At 34.4% G+C, this 18,605-nt stretch overlaps 1 protein-coding gene across 1 annotated transcript in view; it reads left to right on the top strand.

Moving 5' to 3' along the window:
* Nucleotides 1–13,406, top strand: part of SYT10 (synaptotagmin 10) — a 68,880-nt gene extending 55,474 nt beyond the window's left edge. The window contains exons 5-7 of the mRNA XM_054444165.2: nt 1,956–2,127; nt 4,499–4,628; nt 7,539–13,406. Coding sequence (XP_054300140.1) covers nt 1,956–2,127; nt 4,499–4,628; nt 7,539–7,610 — 374 coding nt within the window. The 3' untranslated portion in view covers nt 7,611–13,406. The remainder of the gene's footprint in view (nt 1–1,955; nt 2,128–4,498; nt 4,629–7,538) is intronic.
* The last annotated feature ends 5,199 nt before the right edge of the window (nt 13,407–18,605 follow it).

Genomic DNA, 18,605 nt, shown 5'->3' with positions numbered 1-18,605 from the left:
GTAGGGAGACTGGTAGGTATTTGTTGTATTAAACAGAAATAAGAAATAGTGGTGGAAATAAAGGATGACATTTGGGGAAGATCTATAATTTGTGGTTTTGCAGAACAACAACAAAACCTAAATTTGCATCACAAAAAAACATAAGGGAACTGTAAGTTCTGGTGTGGAAATAGTTCCAGGATGTACAAGTGAATTTTAAAAAGGAGGTAAAAAATTAACATGAATATTATGCATCCTTCTGTGTAAGAATGGGGAAATTTGGAATATATATTCATATTGCTAATATCTGTATTAAAAATACTGAAGTGATATACAAAAACTAAGGGATGAAGAGGGATGAAGACAAATGGGAGAGACACTACTTATTGTATATCTGTCTATCATGGATTTTTGAACTGTGTCATGATGTTCCTTTTTTAAAATTTGCAATATATAGTGTGTATGTGAAAGTAGAACAAGTAAATTCTACATTAATTTTGGTGAAAAAGTCTTGGGTCAGTAAATGTTGAAGAACTTAAGATAAACAGTGTACTCTGCAAATTGTTTATTCTACTCCTTTTTACTATGTATGAAAAGCGATCAAATTTTGAGACAAGAAAACAACATCAAAGTTATAATTAAGTGCAAGATTACACTTTATTTATATGAAACTTTTCATCGGAGGAGCGCATGCTTTGAGAGCATCTCCTCATTAATCCTCACAACAGGGTTGTGAATCAACTAAAGAGCCAGTAAATTATCCTTGTCACAAGCAGAGAAATGTAGTCAGAGACGTGACGGGAGTTACAAAGGGTAATCCATGCCTCTCATTCTCACTGTTCATTAGAAGGCCTAGGCCTGTGGGCTCAAACACAAAGCTGTATCACAGATATGAGCTTCTCCTTAGGACGTACTTCCTATTATTTAAAAATGTAAAAATAAATAGGAAACAGACATTAACATTACCCTGTTATCTTGTTTTCCTCTACATACCCTATTTCCAGCCACGAATACCTTGCTTCTTGATGGGAATACTTTGGAAATATACAGATACATATTTCAAGAGTTTAAGAAGCATTCACATGCTCAAATAAATTAATATTGCCATCATTTTGGTTTATTCTATGGAAATAAAATGTATTACTATGGAAATAGGAAAAAAGAAATATTGATGCTACAGTTAGAGGATGGTCAGAATGAAAAAAAAGATAGCAGACACTAATTGTTTAATTATCTAGTGTACTCAACCCAATGTCAGTATCACCTCCCAAAACTGTGCCTGCTTTGTATAAAAGGTGCAAAAGTAAGGCTTGTTGGAAATTTTGTATAACCATCATATAATTTTCTATAATACTATAGCAGTTTTACAATTTAAGATGCTAAGGGTAATAGGATAGATATCAAGTCAGCTGTAGCAGAACTTGTTAACAATTATCTGATCCCTTTGGCCTGTAAAAATGTAGCCCAGCTAAATTTTTCCCCTGTAATTGGCATGATGTAGACAATGTCATATCAGGAGGCTTCTTTTTGTGTGGCCATCTTTAAACCAAATATCCCCCCTTTTATCATTTACTGTTGTGCATGCAATAAATAACTTGTAAGTATCATTTTTTTCCATCCAAGTTCCTTATCAAGCAAATGATATTTTTAATTTTAGGTCCTTTTCCAGTAATTGAAGACAATTCCAAGTATAGCTTTTGCTTTCTAATCTCTGCTTATTGTGATCATCTCTATCTGTCTAGGTACAGTGTTGCTAAGTCTTTCACAAGTTTTGATCTTCTTACTCTAGACCATTTTGAAAGAAACTAACCTTACTACAATTACTCTTTTTTTGGAGACAAATTTAAAATTGTAATACTAAAGGTCTTAATATAGGCCTTAGTACTATAGGTCTCATTTAGTAAAAATAAACTGCAGTTTTGTTTATGCTTTGTACTATTACTTTTATTTTAATAAAGTTATCTTCTTATTCCTAGATCCTTATGTCAAAGTGTCCCTGATGTGTGAAGGTCGAAGATTAAAAAAGAGGAAAACAACTACAAAGAAAAACACTCTAAACCCTGTGTACAATGAGGCCATTATTTTTGACATCCCTCCAGAGAACGTGGACCAGGTCAGCCTCTCCATTGCGGTCATGGATTACGATAGGTATGTGTATCTCTCTTCTCACTGAAGAGCAGCCATGTCTAGTCATGCGCAGGCCAAACTCAGCTTTTCAGGTCATTTACTGCTACAACAGTTTTAATTTAAATTGGAGGAGGGAATAATGATTCCTTCAAAATTCATTGTTTTCTGTGTTATAGTTCTGGATTTTCATTTCCAAAAGAAGTCATCTTTAAATTAAAATTCACCTGGGACTGGTGAAAGAATGGGTCCAGAAGTAGTATAGAACATATTCAAGAAAGCACTATTGTGGAGTCTTTTTACAGTAACAACAGAGATTATAATCAACAGAATTTGTTTTACCAACTAGGCTGGAATATGAATATCATGATGCTTACCCGAGCTCTATCATTAACTGGCTGCGTGAGAGGACGCGTTACATAATCACTTTGAGAATCACTTTTCCCATTTGTAAAACTTAAGCATCGTATAGAACTGTGAACAACGAGGAGTAAGAGTGGAAAGTGAATAAGTAGTCATAAGGATACAGCTTTGATGCCTTCACATCAATCTTAAAGCACTGCTTTATGGATAGTTCTTCCAGATCACACTCTGAACCACGCCTGCTTTCATGAAAACATTGCAGCCTCCCCTATGCAGCTCTGAAGATCCTTCCCACTGCAGCTCTTACCTATGCCCTCCCACTCTCCCCGTTGCCTGGACTGTCCTCCAGCTTTGTGTGTCTTGTCCCACCAACACCCCACAGCCTGGCTTATGTCAGCACCTCTGTAAGTCTTGCTTTGCTGACCAATCCTCTTCTTCCTCTGAACTCTTGTCCCGTCAATGGTTTATGTCTCTTATTTGGGCCTTACTATATACTTCCTCTTATCATTTTGCCTTTTATATTTATAAAATTTTTGGAAATGAATACTTGTGTTTTTAACCTACAAAATTATCAGCACATAAACAGTACCTTAGTATATTTATTTTGTTCTAAAACACACAAACACACGCGAAGTGTCCATTTTATAGTATCATCAACAGGACCCTATAACTGAGAGAAATTAATGTGCTCTCCTCTGGTTTAGAGCTCGGGGGAAAGAACACTTAAAAATAACATTTGCAAGCACTGTCTACTAGAAATGAATTTATAATTTTTAAAAAAATTTAACTTGTGACTACTATTTAGAAAGAGAAACTCTTGAATCCATTGAAATTTCAAACTAAAAAAGTTGCAGATGTTTTCATCAGGAGCTCTATTCTGCTTTGCCAATTACCCCTATTGATTTCTAACAGCAATAAGTGCAGGTAGATACAACTGAGCATTTGTCACTCGGGCAATTTTAGGGAAATGGATGCTAACAAGGTACACACAGGAAGACAAAATTTTTGTACCTAAAAACATGCTTGTTTGGGAAATTTCATATTAAAGAAAATAATACTACATATACATATCTACATCAATGATGGGAAAAAAAGTAATGAAATTGTTCTAAAATCATCTGAAAAGTATCTTTGGAGATGTCTGTCAAAATTGAAACTCCTTTCAATGACATTCCATTCTTGAGAAGCAACTTAACCACAAGTGCTCTTGAGTCAACAACTCCTTTGATTCAGCTCCTGGTTCTGCCTCTAAGTGTGTAAAGTCAGGCCAGCTCCTAACCTTCTTGGCATTTAGTTTGTTTGTAAAATGAGAGAATGATAATAATGATATTCATGGTCATGGTCGGAGAATTAATTGGGTCAGTACATTTAAACTACCTAGAACACTGGCACATAATAAGCTCTCAAAAATATTAACTGTTATTATTATCATCTTGATTCATTGCTATGAAAGCAGGACCTGAATAGAAAATACAAATGTTGTCCAGTATGTTTTCTGTTATGCAAAAATAAATCACATGCCATGCAACTGAACATAATCCTGCCCTATTTAATTGTAATACAAGTAGTAACACACTGACGTATCATTTAGAGTCAATTAAAGAAAATTGGTACTGTATTTCTTGGTGAGCAACCTAAACATTGTTATAAACATTAAGCTGTGTGGAAAGAACAAGATTTGTTTTACCTCACTTGTATTAAATAAGACTGCTTCCAAGAAAGACACTCATCACATAGGTAAAGACCTACTGGTATTTCTCATTCATGCCATTTTTATTATGATGAAATGTGCTTAAACTACAAAGCACTGAAATGGTTTGTGTGTGCCTCTTATACACATTCATTTTTTGAATGTTGATACTGTTTAGTAAATGTTGATTTACTTAAGAGATTTCATTCGGTTTGAAGTAGTATAATCTGCAAAATTACGATCTAATGTTTTAATCATATTTTTAAAATTCTACTAAGATTTGTGAAACCCCCTTTATCTTTGAATGTTGGAAATGAAAATATAATATGCCACAAATCATAGGGTAGGACACAATGAGGTCATAGGAGTGTGCAGAACAGGACTGGACGCTGAGGGTCTTGGGCGAGACCACTGGAATGAAATGCTGGCCTATCATCGAAAACCAATAACGCACTGGCACCCATTGCTGGAGGTAAGCTTGTGAGTTCCTTACATCTGCTCTTTTTGTTGTCTCTTTTGCTTAAATATTATTTCTCTGCTAACCTTTATCTGATATTTTATGTATTCACCCTTGTTAAAAAAAAATAGAAAAGATTGTTCTTGCTTTTGTCCCACATTCTCTAACATTTAATATTCAAAGTTCTGTGTGCCTTCTTGGATTTTAAAAAACACGACATTTTCTGGGCTTCATATTCTTTTGGACAAGTAAGCCATTTGCTAGTCTTTTTTTTTTTTTTTTTTTTGTTTGCATAGCCTGAAAACTTACATCAGTGAGTGCTGGAGCAATCTAGTAAGTTTATTACTAACTGGAAACTGCATTTTTGTCCTTCTCTTCCGTAAAAAACAGCCACTTTACCTAAAGTGTTCCACAATCCCTAAATAAGGTGCTGTCACCTAATATAACTTTTCTGCGTAAGGGGAAAGATATGGCTCCCTCAGCTCTGGTCAGGAAGTAAAACTGCCCACAGGTTTTTAAAATATTGAGGTGTCAGTTTAGTCGAGTTCAAGGCCTGGCTCTGCTGTGTAACTGCTTATTGTGAAACCTCGGGCAAGTTACTTTACCCTCTGTGTTTCTGCTATGACTAAAATAGTGGTAAACTCAGAGTAAAACTAAAGAAATGATGAATATTAAGTGCTTAGTGCTTCTTGTTCTGGCACTAGGGACTGGATTGAATGGGAGAGGCTGTGCAGTATAATTGACTAAATATCAGTAGGACGAGGTTCTAATCTCAGTTTAGTCACAAAAAAAGTGACCTTGGCTTTGTTACTCAGGACATTGTAAGGGAAATAGGATGAACACCAAATGAGCATTGCATGCTCACACAGGTGAACTGTCATCGTCAATATCTGTGTATATGTGAATGCGTCAAGTCTTTATCTGACTTCATAATTTAGTATAAATCATAAAAGACAGACACACACACACAAATGCATCTACAAACACACACACACACACACAGATACCCAGTCACTTGGTGTTTTCCCCTAGAACTTTATAAGTATAGAGGTGTATTCTCTGAGTAGCTCACAGCTTGGAAAGTTATTAGTTTCAACAGTGGATGTTGTCTAAAGTACACTTTACTGCTTATTGTATTAGTATTCTTTTCCTGGTTCTGATCTTAAGTATGAAAAGTGGACATTAATTCTAAAAACCTAAAAAGGAGAGTAAAGCCATGTTGGGCAGGAACTCACTCTGAATGGAGAGGTGGATTCTAATTTTGTTTCCCTGGCTGTCTACTTCTGAGCAGCCTGTTCACTCCATCTCCAACTACACTCCTCCATATTTAAACAAAAATAGTGCTGGATGCCTCTACTGGCTTCACAGGGATGATGCAGGGAGAAGTGAGATAATGTGAGCAAGAACTCTCAAGGAATGAGAGAAAGGTGCTTTATGACCCAAACCATATTAATTATTTAGTAGTGCTTAGTAAGCAGCTTTACATTTCTCTGATGAAGGGGAATTGTGTAATAGGCACATGTTTGTGTTTGAGAACATATAGACACTTTTTTGTCATAACTGAATATACAGGAAGATAAGCTACAATATAGTCATCAGAAAAAGATCCCAGATAGTTATTGAGAACAAGATTGTGTAAATGTACATTCTCCAGCAAAATAGCTCCTTTTAACCCCTGCTTCTACATTCACTGGTGTCAAACAGAATATACGGACTAGGGAACTAAGAACTAGCTGGATTGTGCATTATAGGAAAAATAAGTATATAATTATATATGTTATTGTCACAGAAGGCATAAATATGAAAAGGGAACAGTTATTCGAGAGTTGTGTCCATTGGTACAACCAAGACTAAAGTATCATGTAGAAAATCGGGTTCCTCCACCGGGCGTGGTGGCTCACACCTGTAATCCCAGCACTTTGGGAGGCTGAGGCAGGTGGATCACTTGAGGTCAGGAGTTCAAGACCAGCCTGGCCAACATGGTGAAACCCCGTCTCTACTAAAAATACAAAAATTAGCCGGGCTTGGTGGCAGGCGCCTGTAATCCAAGCTACTTGGGAGGCTGAGGCAGGAGAATTGCTTAAACCCAGGAGGTGGAGGTTGCAGTGAGCTGAGATCGCACCACTACACTCCAGCCTGGGCAACAAGAGTGAGACTCCATCTCAAAAAAAAAAAAAAAAGAAAAGAAAAAGAAAATCAGGTTCCTTTTATCTAGATAATCATTCGTTTTGTTGTAATTAAACTTTTTAAATACATACAGGCATTTAAGGATTGTGAGAAAGTATCTCTATCACTTGGGGCTCCCATCTACCAGACGCAGTTCTCATCTCATTAACTGCCTCCATGATCACCTCCTGCCTTAGAGCAAGTGGAATGCAGTCTTTTGTGTTTAGAACCTCTTACTGCTCTTTCCTAGAAATTGCCCCTCACTAAAGTAAACCAGCCTGGCCAACATGGTGAAACCCCGTCTCTACTAAAAATACAAAAATTAGCCGGGCGTGGTGGTGGGTGCCTGTAATCCAAGCTACTCGGGAGGCTGAGGCAAGAGAATTGCTTAAACCCAGGAGGCAGAGGTTGCAGTGAGCCAAGATGAATGGTTGACTAAAGTATACCATTTATTTTTTATAGAAAAGAGCTAAAACCCTGTTGTAAAATTTGAAATTATTCTGCAGTCATAAATAGTTGTCTACACAGGGCTGCTCCATGTACATCTGTGTACCATGCTCTGCCTACATTCTATGAGACATCCATGTCCCTTCATGGTAGCAGAGAAGGTAAGTTCTGAAGGGCAAAGGGAGTTATGTATTTCTTTTCTTCAGAGATTTGCATATTATGGTTGAATATTCACTATTAAAAGGGAGCAACAACTAACCACTCTGTTCTATTTCTGTACTAGATCATATATTATGAAATTTTTTTTTTCAGTTACCTGGCCGGGCAACCAGTTTTGATAGTCAAGGATCCTGCCCTTCTCCTAAACCGCCTTCCACACCATAATGCCTCCAAAATGAGACCATGATATTAAGAACCTAGGATCACGTGCTCATTGAATCAGAAAAAAAAAGTGGAAGGTTTGGTTTCCTCATTTAAAATATATCTGTAGTAATGAACAAACTTGATGTGCACCTTTTATTTACTTTTATTGTCGATTTTTTAACTTTGAACATCAATACATTTTACTTGAATACATATAGTCCTTAGTTGCATAAGGCATTTTATCCTTCGTGTCAAATGCCTGTTAGCACAAAGAGTGTTTTACTGTGTTGTAATTCTTTGCATAAGAAATGTTTTTTAAACAGTTCATACTTACCTAAAATTAAATATAGTTTATGCTGCCATTGTATAAAGTAGCACATGTCATATATGTATGGGTTTGATTTTGTTATACTGTGTTCATTTCTAGTTGTGCACGTGGTTCTATATAAACTTAAAAGGAGATTTTGAACTTAACTTACACATTAAATCCTTGCGCAATCAAATTAATGTTACTTATCTGATAATACTTTTCTTTCATTCTCAGAAAATTACTTTCTTGGTGAGGTTTGGCTCTGCTAAACTCAAAACTTTGTCTCTCAAGCTTGTTTAAAATACACAGACAAAGCTGTAAATTTAAGGAATCATTTTGAATATAAATTTAAGAAGTAATACTTATTGGCTGAAAAATGGAGGCTGAGCCATTGTGGCTACCATTTTATACTGTTTTACTGTAACGTTAGCTCAAATATCTGTTGCACTGTTTAACTGATATTTTTAAAATTCTAATAATCTTCATCTCAAATGTAGCATTAGTATTTCTAAGTGAACAGAATCAGAAGTTCATTTTTTACGTGTTTGTAAGGTTCTCAAGTACTGTGACATGTATTTTTTGTGACTTGAAGCTATCATATAGATCCTGTATTTCTGATAGACCATACTAACAGACACCAAAGGAACAACAACACTGTCTGTGTCCATCGCCGTTTAGATTGTACACAGTAATGGTGACTCTTAAACCCAGTCAGAAGCTAATCATTGGAATTGAGTATTTCTTTAAAGAAAGGATGATTTATTTTCAGCAACATATAGAAATATACTATAAATATTAATAATACAACTTCAATGCTTAATAATAATAAACAAATTAATTCTAAAGGCCCAGGCCTCCAGTCCTTGCATGAAAGGCATTTGCCTTCATAAGGATCAAGGTTCAGGCCACTACATGTAAAAACTATGCAAGTGTTTTTACAAGACAGAACTTTCTTTTAAATCAGGTCAACATATTTTGTCCCATTTTCAGGCCCTGTTGGAAGGTATCTATACTGAATTACCCCAACCTTACTTTTGAGATATGTGGTATAGATAGTATATATTTCAAGCTTATTTCAAAATTGGTGTGTTTTTTTTAAAAAAAGGCAAGAAAATAAAAACATATTTACCTGGATGAGAAAATTTTATCAGCAGTTATGAAATTTTTATTTTTTTAAAATCCCATTATTTCTAAATATTTTAAAAAAGTTTTAAAAGCTTTGAAATTTTGTTGACATCTCTTATAGTGATGGCATCACTATTAATTAAGAGGTAAATATTTTGCACATTAACATTTTAAAGGCAAACACAGTTCTGCCTCAGATTTTTTCAAAAATGCTTATACTACCCTAAGGAAAACAGGTACTCCTAGCTAACATTTTCTCATTGAAAATAATAGAAGAAAGCTGTTTGGAAACATCTGGCTACCTTGTCAAGCCTAAAAGAATTATTTGCTATAGGCAAAATGAAAGATGACACTTGCATTTTGAAATTATTTGTTTTATTGGGAAATAAAACTTTTCACATAGGAAGACAAAAAGTTATACTATTAATAGAATGACATTTTTGGAGACAATTGTTTTATTAGTAGATATAACTGCAGCTTAAAGTAAATTAGCAATTACGTTTTCTAAGTGAGTATAATTATTTTCACCCAAAAACACATTTTAAGGACTTTTTGTTAGTTCTTAGAAACTCGCTTTCCTTTACTCCCTAAGGAGAAAAAGCCAATGCTTGTGATGAAAAAATGTGGACCATTGGCCAATCAGAAGACTCTAATGTGGGAATTGTAGATTAAAAATAAATTTTTAAAAGAATTTTTTTAATGTTCCTTGAAGTTAGAATAAACTCATCATGCAAGGGTATGTGTTAATCCGGAGAAAGAGATCAGGGAGAGGAAATTCACCACAACTCATCTCTCATGTAATTCAGGAGGTAGGTTTATGCTCAGATTAATAAGGCATGATTGTTAAAAATGACAGTTCATATTATTAAAATGTAATCCTAACACTTTTAATACAACACACCCTCACTCTACACAGCCCACACATTCATATACACATAACTTACCATCTTTCTGCTTGTAATTGAAGATGAAATATTTTTAGTTTCAGTATTTAAAATAAGGTTTGATATTAGAAATCTCCTCTCATTTGTGTGGGACATCATATTTTAATGACAGTACTGACACATTATGAAGTTGTAGTTCAGGTATATAATGAACATCTAATTTCAGGGACTTCTTCAGGGACTTCCCAAATATCAGTCTAGGAAAAAAAAGAGTAAGGGTTGATTCATTAGCATAATAACATTGATATTCTTTTTAGTTTTAGGGGAGGGATTTGTTGTTGTTTTTAACTGATTAACCAGGCAATCGGGTGATGAGGGAATTGAATATGAGAAGAACACTCATGTTTGTGGAGTGTATCTTTTCATAAAACTCAGAACATTGTTTTTTTCACACTGGTTTCCTAATAATATTTTTCCCAACAATTGTTTTGTCAGGCCAACCCTGTGTTCCTGGGTTTAACATGTAAAAATTTCCATATTGAATATATTCACAGTTCAGCAACAAATATCATGAGGACTAGTGCTAGGGAAATAAAGACAGGAAAGCAGAGCCAAGCACTCACTTTCTTATGCAGTTTTGGGAAGTGTGTGCATGTTGTAGTTACTGCAGGGAGATCACAACTGATCAATACTGACTCAGGTTTTTGATAAATAAAAGCAAATATATTTGAACCTATTTGGTGGTGATATTTAATTGACATTCCCAACTGTGTTTATTCTCCTCTAATGTTTATGATTTTAAAATTTTGCAACTCAATAAAGAGCTATCAATCTCCTAAAGAATTCATTTAATGATTAATTGCTGGAAAATTGAAAAAGCCAAATTTCCAACCCTGTGGTCAACTTTTACTATCCATAAAAAAATATAAAACTTATTTGAGGATCAGTTACCAAAAGAGCCAAAGACTACTACAAATAAAGGAACACTAAATCTTAACATTGAACATGTGGTAATTTCTTTACCTCCTCAAAAAGAGTACTTGAAATTATTTGAGAACGTATATTTTTATAGAATTTAGTCTGATTTTTTTTGCCACCTTAGTTGTAATACTTGCCTGATAATAAAAAACATCTGGAGTTGTTAAGGATTTGAGAACATCATTTGACCTCTACTAAATAAAAAGAAAATGCAAACTTTTCTTCACTTGTTCTTGAAGCTACTCTAGTTGTTTTGAGGTACACTACTTGATCTAAATTTTTATAAACTTTAGGCTAAAAATGTATTGCTGTCAATGAGAAATGATTCAAAGAATGAAAGTAAAATAATTAAATGACAGTTGAGCAAAGAAGTTAAAGCATATGGAAATATGATATTGAGATGCAAAATCAAAAGACGTGTTTTAACTTTTAGAGAAATGTATATGATTTAATATTGTTCCCAAAAAACCTATGACAGAGCATTTAATCGTTAACTCAGTGACATGGCTCAGGATATGATTCATCTGAACCTGCTGTAAAGACCCATTATTTCGAAGAAAAGAATGAGTTTATATTTTATATGAGAAACAGCTAATTAAACGAAATGTTGTTTCCAATACATTATTCAGTGACACCCTTTTAGGTAAGAATTTTATGTTTTATTACTCAATATTCTGTTAATTAAAGTGAATGGTAATTTAATAAAAGATGTATTAGTAATTAGTTGTCATCTACCATTAACAGTTAACCAAAAAGATGTGTATTTGAACAGTGGCAGTTAATTAATACCCAGTTCAAGTGTCTTCTCATCAAAGTAAAAGGTTATTTTCACTTTCATCCTATTCATCATAAGAAACCAGGGTATGATTTGGTAGCACAACAACATCATGCTACAGAGACTTAGAAAAATAAAGCACTAAATTAAAGACTGAAGTGGAAGTGTGACTTAACAGTTTACTGAATGCAAACATTTTGAATACTAGAAGTGGTGATTGAAAAATAAGTAGACAACCTTTAAGAGAAAGGGTAGCCTTTTTCATGCCTGAAATGATTTAAATATACTCCTGCCAGGAGGAATTATTAGGATGATTCTATGCTGAGACACTAGAAATGACTTGCTATTGATAGATACATTTGTATGGAAATATTTTTATCTCAAACTGACAATAATTTCTTCTAAACTCACCTGTACCATGAGAGCCCTCTCCAAAGAGCAAAGTTATGCCTGATCTTGTCAGGCACAGGGTAAAAATAAGCCATTTTCTCCTGAAATTTTGCTGTAAGAGTAATCTCTTGTACGTATACAGATGCCCTTATTTACTGCACAGTGTGGTGGATTTCAGTTATTCAATTTCATGTTTTTGTTCCCTCAAAAATAATTTATTAGATATTAATGAATATTATAGATATAAGCCAAAAGTGTTAAGAGAAATAAATCTCAATGTTGGAAGGTTAATGCATTAGATGTTTATTTCATCATCTCTTTCAAAATTGTTTTTTTAAAATTGTCCTAATCTGAGCATCAATATATGAATTATATTCGGCTATGATTTTTCCATAGAATAAAGTTTGTGGACCCAAAACAACCTATAATCCCTAGGTTATGTACAAACTGGTCATTAAATTATTCTGTACAAAAATTGCATGATTTGTTCTATTTATATTTATATAGGTCATTTTGTGAGTTTCATTATAATTTTTGTTTTTCTTTAAAAATACCCTTGAAGCTTTCCACTTAAAGAACATAGTAATCTCCAGTGTGAATAGCTTCATAAATTTTATCACTGTATAAATAAGAAGCAGGTAGACCAACTCTAATATACAAAATATTTGCATTTATAGTTTGTTTTATAGACAAAAAGTCCAGCCCAAGTGGTGCCACTCACATTAACTTGTTATTGACCTTTCCAACTGAAAGAAGTGATCGAATTCAGCTGCAAAATATGGAGAAATTATGGACAATGAAGCAAAACCTTTATTTCAGGAAAAAGAAGTCAAAGTCGAAAAGAAATGCCTCACATGGTAAATGTGATGAGTCCACTAACGAATAGTCCAAGATGTTGCCAATTATTCTAAACTGCCAGGAACCACTAAAATTCATCATTTCATATATAACATCAAATTATTTAGATCCATTATATCTGATTTGTTTGTACCTTTAGTCTTTTTTCATAAGGTGACTTTTCAGCTGAATTTTGTGATTTAATACTTGGCCATTGTTCAAATCAATATCTTTGATTTCCATATTATAGAACAGAAATTTTAAAATCTTTTGAAATTCGTGTTTCTGGCTTTTGTACATGGTAAACAGTCATTTGTGAAACTTGACAGCATATAATTGTATTACTTAGAACAAATGTTTTTGCAACCACCTTTAAAAGATGTTACACAATGCAGTATTTTTACAATGTCTTCTTTAGAATGTGTGACTATATTTGTCAGGTTCAGATGAATTACGTAACAATTAAACCTCAAAGCTGTTATGAAGTATATAGTTTATGATTACTTTTGTAAAAGAAAATGGAAAGCATTTGAAATATAATTTTACTCTGTTTCATATGTACTTTGAAAAAGAAATAAAGTGATTATAAATTATTTTTGTCTGTGTTTATAGAAAATATCTTTTCCAGATTTAATTTTGTGACCTTTGTATTATTAAGGTTTTCTTTAATAGACATTATTTGTGGCACTCATTAGTAGTGCAGAATGACATATTTATCAATAATCCAATAATTCAGGCACTGAATATATGTTAAAGGTCTTCTGTAATATATTCCATTTTTATCACAAAATTATTCATTTAAATTTTTTGATTATTTCCACAAGAAGCAATGAAACAACCATGAGTCAAGTGTTAAAAGCGGCAAATGCCATTTACACGCATTAGCTAAATTTGTTTTACCTCCCAAAAAAAATTCCAAGCCCCTAGAAATACCTTAGCAGGTGATTCAGCAGTTGGGGTGTATCAGATATTTTGCTGGGTCATTTGTCTTCTTGCGCTTTGCCTCCAATTTTCAAAATATTTTCATCAAGAATATAGGCATAGCTACTAGTTTTAGACAGTAAACAGGGCACTGACTCAAAGAAAATCATAACTGTTTGCAAATCAGATGTTCTATACCTAGAGTCATTGTTTATTTAAAATATATATATGTGTAAGGCCAGGCATGGTGGCTCATGCCTGTAATCCCAGCACTTTGGGAGGCTGAGGCAGGTGGATCACCTGAGGTCAGGAGTTCAAGACCAGCCTGGCCAACATGGTGAAACCCCGTCTCTACTAAAACTACAAAAAATTAGCCAGGCATGGTGGTGGACGCCTGTATTCCCAACTACTTGGGAGGCTGAGGCAGGAGAATCACTTGAACCCAGGAGGCGAAGGTTGCAGTGAGCCAAGATTGCACCACTGTACTCCAGCCTGGGCAACAAGAGCAAAGAGTGAAACTCCATCTCAAAAAAAGAAACAAACAAACAAACCAAAAAATATATATATATATGCCTCTTCCCAGAATGAGGCAGGATAAAAACTCAATGATCTGACCTGTCTGGCCTTGTTGAAATCCCTATATCCAAACAGTATGAAGAGCCTGAATGAAATCTAAGTTGCTGTTTTAAAAAAGTAGACAGATTGCCACTTTTAAAGATTTTCTTAGTAGTATTCCCACATTTCTCCCCAGGAAGTGTTCATATTCACACTGGTTTAAAATTTATATTCCCACTAACAATATATGACAGCTTCCAAGTACCCTCATCCACAATTGGCATTATTATTTGAATCTGCCAATTTGAACATGAAAAAAGTTTTAATTTCTATTTCCTTTTTTTCTAGTGGGATTGGTCATATTTTACATAATGATTGGCAATTTGGATTTCATTAAGTCTTTTCCCATTCTTCCGTTAGGATTTCTTCCTTATTTATTTTTAGAGGTTTTTATTTTGTTTTTTAACGCAGATAAATTTTCCATGTATGCATATCTCAAACTAATCATTCTTCAAGCAGATGTCAAAATATTAGGTTATAATCTATAAAGGACATTTATACAATATATGTAAATAAAAAGTACATATTGAAATATATGTGTGATGAAATGTAAAGCAAAGTTTAAACAAAAGTTATCTTCCCTTGAAAAGCACAAGTTCTTATCCTGACAATTTCCAGGATGATTTCGACTGTCACCCACCAGTGTGTCTGAAAGAAGCAGAAAAAAATCCTTTTCACGGATAACCCATTATTTATGCTGTTGTTTAAAAATCCCTTGTTGTGCTAAATTTGAATAGTTTTGATTCTATCCACTCGTACAGTGACACAGAATGGAGTAAAGTTGTATCCGGTAATGTCCACAGAGAATAAAACCAAAAATCTGAACAGAAACCACGAATAGGACACTTGACAAGCAGTTTCCATTTTCATGCTATAGTTAGAATTAAAAAAAAAAAAAATTCCCCAAGTGAAGAAAAATCATCCAAGTTCCAACTATGAGTATAAATTATGTGAACAGAAATGAATTCATTCCCACTATGAATGCATTTAGTGAGTCTGATTAGGTTGTGTGCATTTTCATGAGCAAGTAATTTTTTAATTAATTTTAGGACATACATGAGTAAAAAACTTACCTTAAATGGGAAGCTAGACCTGAGTCAATAACAGAAACTCAACCCAAAAAGTGAAGGAGCTAATAGATAAAAATCATACCGAGAACACAAGGCACAAACAGGCCATAAAATTGTACAACTCCAGGAGGAATAGAACAGCCTGTGGTCTATGTAAATGGTGCTTCCAGGAACACAACTCTAACCACCTCTAATTAGTAAATAACAAGGCATAAGTAGCACTAATAGGTACAAAGTTAACTCAACCAGAAGCTAAAATTGAAAGCTAGAGTTGAGAATTAAAGGAGAAATGTTTTGTATTGGACATGTCACCTAAAACATACAGAATATGTGCTAGGCACCAAGCACCGTGTTCATTACCTCTCATATTCCTAATCTCTGTGTACAAAATGTCTGTGATGTATTATTGTGACTATTTTTTTTTTTGAGACAGAGTCTCGCTCTACTGCCCAGGCTGGAGTGGAGTGGTGTGATGTCGGCTCACTACAAACTCTGCCTACCGGGTTCACGCCATTCTCCTGCCTCAGCCTCCTGTGTAGCTGGGACTACAGGCGCCCGCCACCACGCCTGGCTAATTTTTTGTATTTTTAGTAGAGACGGGGTTTCACAGTGTTAGCCAGGATGTTCTCGATCTCCTGACCTCGTGATCTGCCCGCCTCGGCCTCCCAAAGTGCTGAGATTACAGGCGTGAGCCACTGCGCCGGCCTATTGTGAACATTTTAAAGATGGAGGAATTGAGGCTTCGATTGATTAAGTGGATACACCTGTAGTTAACGGCAGAGCACAACCTTGCAAATATGGCTAACTCATTCCTAAATCAGGGTTTTTATTCTCTACAAGGCATGAAATATAACAACTTATACTGATACAATTTTAAAATACTTTGACATATACTGTTTCTTAATTCTTACCACAAAGCATGTGGATGTCATCACACCCATTTAACAAATAAGTTAATCATGGTTAACACAGATCAAGTGAAAGCCCAAGGTCTTGTAGTAGACTACGGAGCTGGGCCTCAAATCCAGGTCTTTGGCCCTCAAACTACATGCACATTTTATGACCTGTTGCTTTTTAGTTGCCTTCAAACTATGAAACAAAATAAGATTTAAAGGTAATTTGCCTCTTTAGATGAATCACTAAGATGAAAGTTATATAAAGCTCATTAACACTTACTCCACTCATCTATAAATTGAGATTAGTTATTTCTGCCTGACCTACCACTTAATGTATGTGCCATCCTGTAATATGTAAAATATTCTGCAAAACTATAGTTGGTACTAGTTTTTGCACTGACTTCATTCCCATCATTAATAGGAAGAACTCATAGATGGGATATTTTTTAAAGCCATAAGATAGGTGTTTGTGCGGATGAAGTAGCTAAGAAGGGAATAAATGCCAAATTGACCCTTACCTGAAAAAAAAAAAAAAGCAATGAAGAGTAGAGAAGGAGCCTAGTCAATAAGCTCAAGTTCTACAGACTCCTGTTAATCATATTCAATTAAAAAAAAATCTCTCCCATTGCCACTACCGTAGCTCAGGCCATGAAACCTATTTTCTGCATTTTATAAATCTTGCTAATTGGTTTACAAATCTCTAGATTCTCTTAAAGGCTACTCACTCTCCACTATACAGCTCCGTCTCCAGAAAATGCAACTCTGAGCATCCCATACTTTTACTCAAAAACCCTACATGGATCCTAAAAAGAAAAAAGAGTGGTAGTGGGACAACTGGAAATCCATAAGAAAATAAAATTTGACCCCTACCTCTTATCATACATAAAAATTACCTTCATCTACATCACACTTAAATGGATATCTTAAGCCTATAAATCTTCTGGATGACAAAGCAGGATATCTTTGTGACCTTGGAGTAGGCACACCTGGCCAAAACTTTCTAGTTTCTTAGAACTGACCAAAGACAATTATAGAAACACATGAAAGTAAAGATTTAAATTTCCCCCAAATGGACTGCAAAACAACTCAGAGTTTCAAAGCAACTCTAATCAAAACTGCAACAAGTTTTCTGTTTGTTTTTGTTTTAATGGAACCTAACAAGCTGATTCTTAAATGCATATGGAAAAGCAAAGGTCTATGAGCAGACATTCTGCTGAAAATGAAGAAGAGGAGTTGAGATTTCACCTAAGGAAAAAAAAAAAAATTCTTATCTTGAAGCTACAGTCATCAGTATGTACTTACCTACAGTATGAAGTTAGGCAAATTGACAAAGAGAGTAAAAACATGCCACATAGATATGGAAATTAGATATATAACAGAGCGGACATATTAAGCTGTGAGAAAACAATGGAACTATTTAATAACTGCAGGTTTTAAAAATGGGAAAAATATAAACATGATCCTCTTTTCAGTCTACATACTAAATTCAACTTCGAGTGGCATTCAAATGTCAAGTTAAATTTTTCAAAATTCTATTGTAAAGTATAAATAATTTATAAAGAGGAAATGGTTTCTTAAGACACAAAATGTGTTCTACATTGAAAAAGGCTGATGAATACTGTTACATTAAATAAACAACTTGTCATTATCAAAACAAACAGAGTAAAAAAGCAGCCAGATGTGGTGGCTTAGGCCTGTAGTCCCAGCTACTCAGGAGGCTAAGGAGAGGATTGCTTGAGCCCAGGAGTTGAAGGATGCAGTGAGCTATGATCATGCCACTGCACTCCAGCCTGGGCAACAGATTGAGACCCCCATCTCTAAAAAATTAAAAATTAAAAAAAATTTAAAAACAAAAAAAGGGTGAAAACAAGCTACAAATTGAGGATAAGATATTAACACCTCATATAACTAATAAAGAGTCCATAGCATGTTATGTAAACAAATCTTACAAATCAATAAGAAGAGCTTAAGTAACCCAGTATAAAGTGAGCAAAAAACATGAAAGGTTTTAATGGAGGAGGGAATGCTTATGGGCAGTAAACACATAAAGAAGTACTCCATCTCATTAAGAATCAAGGAAATGCAAATCAGGGTTATAATGAGAACAATATATAATATTAATTGACAATGTCACAAAGTCTCACAACAGTAACTCCAAAAATGTGGTAAACCAATAGACTTTCTAATACATTTCTATTAGGAGAGTGATATTAAG

This window comes from Pongo pygmaeus, chromosome 10 (assembly GCF_028885625.2).
Source record: "Pongo pygmaeus isolate AG05252 chromosome 10, NHGRI_mPonPyg2-v2.0_pri, whole genome shotgun sequence".
Taxonomy (NCBI): Eukaryota; Metazoa; Chordata; class Mammalia; order Primates; family Hominidae; genus Pongo; species Pongo pygmaeus.
The sequence above is the reverse complement of the archived record's forward strand: the minus strand, read 5'-3'. Positions and strand labels throughout refer to the sequence as shown.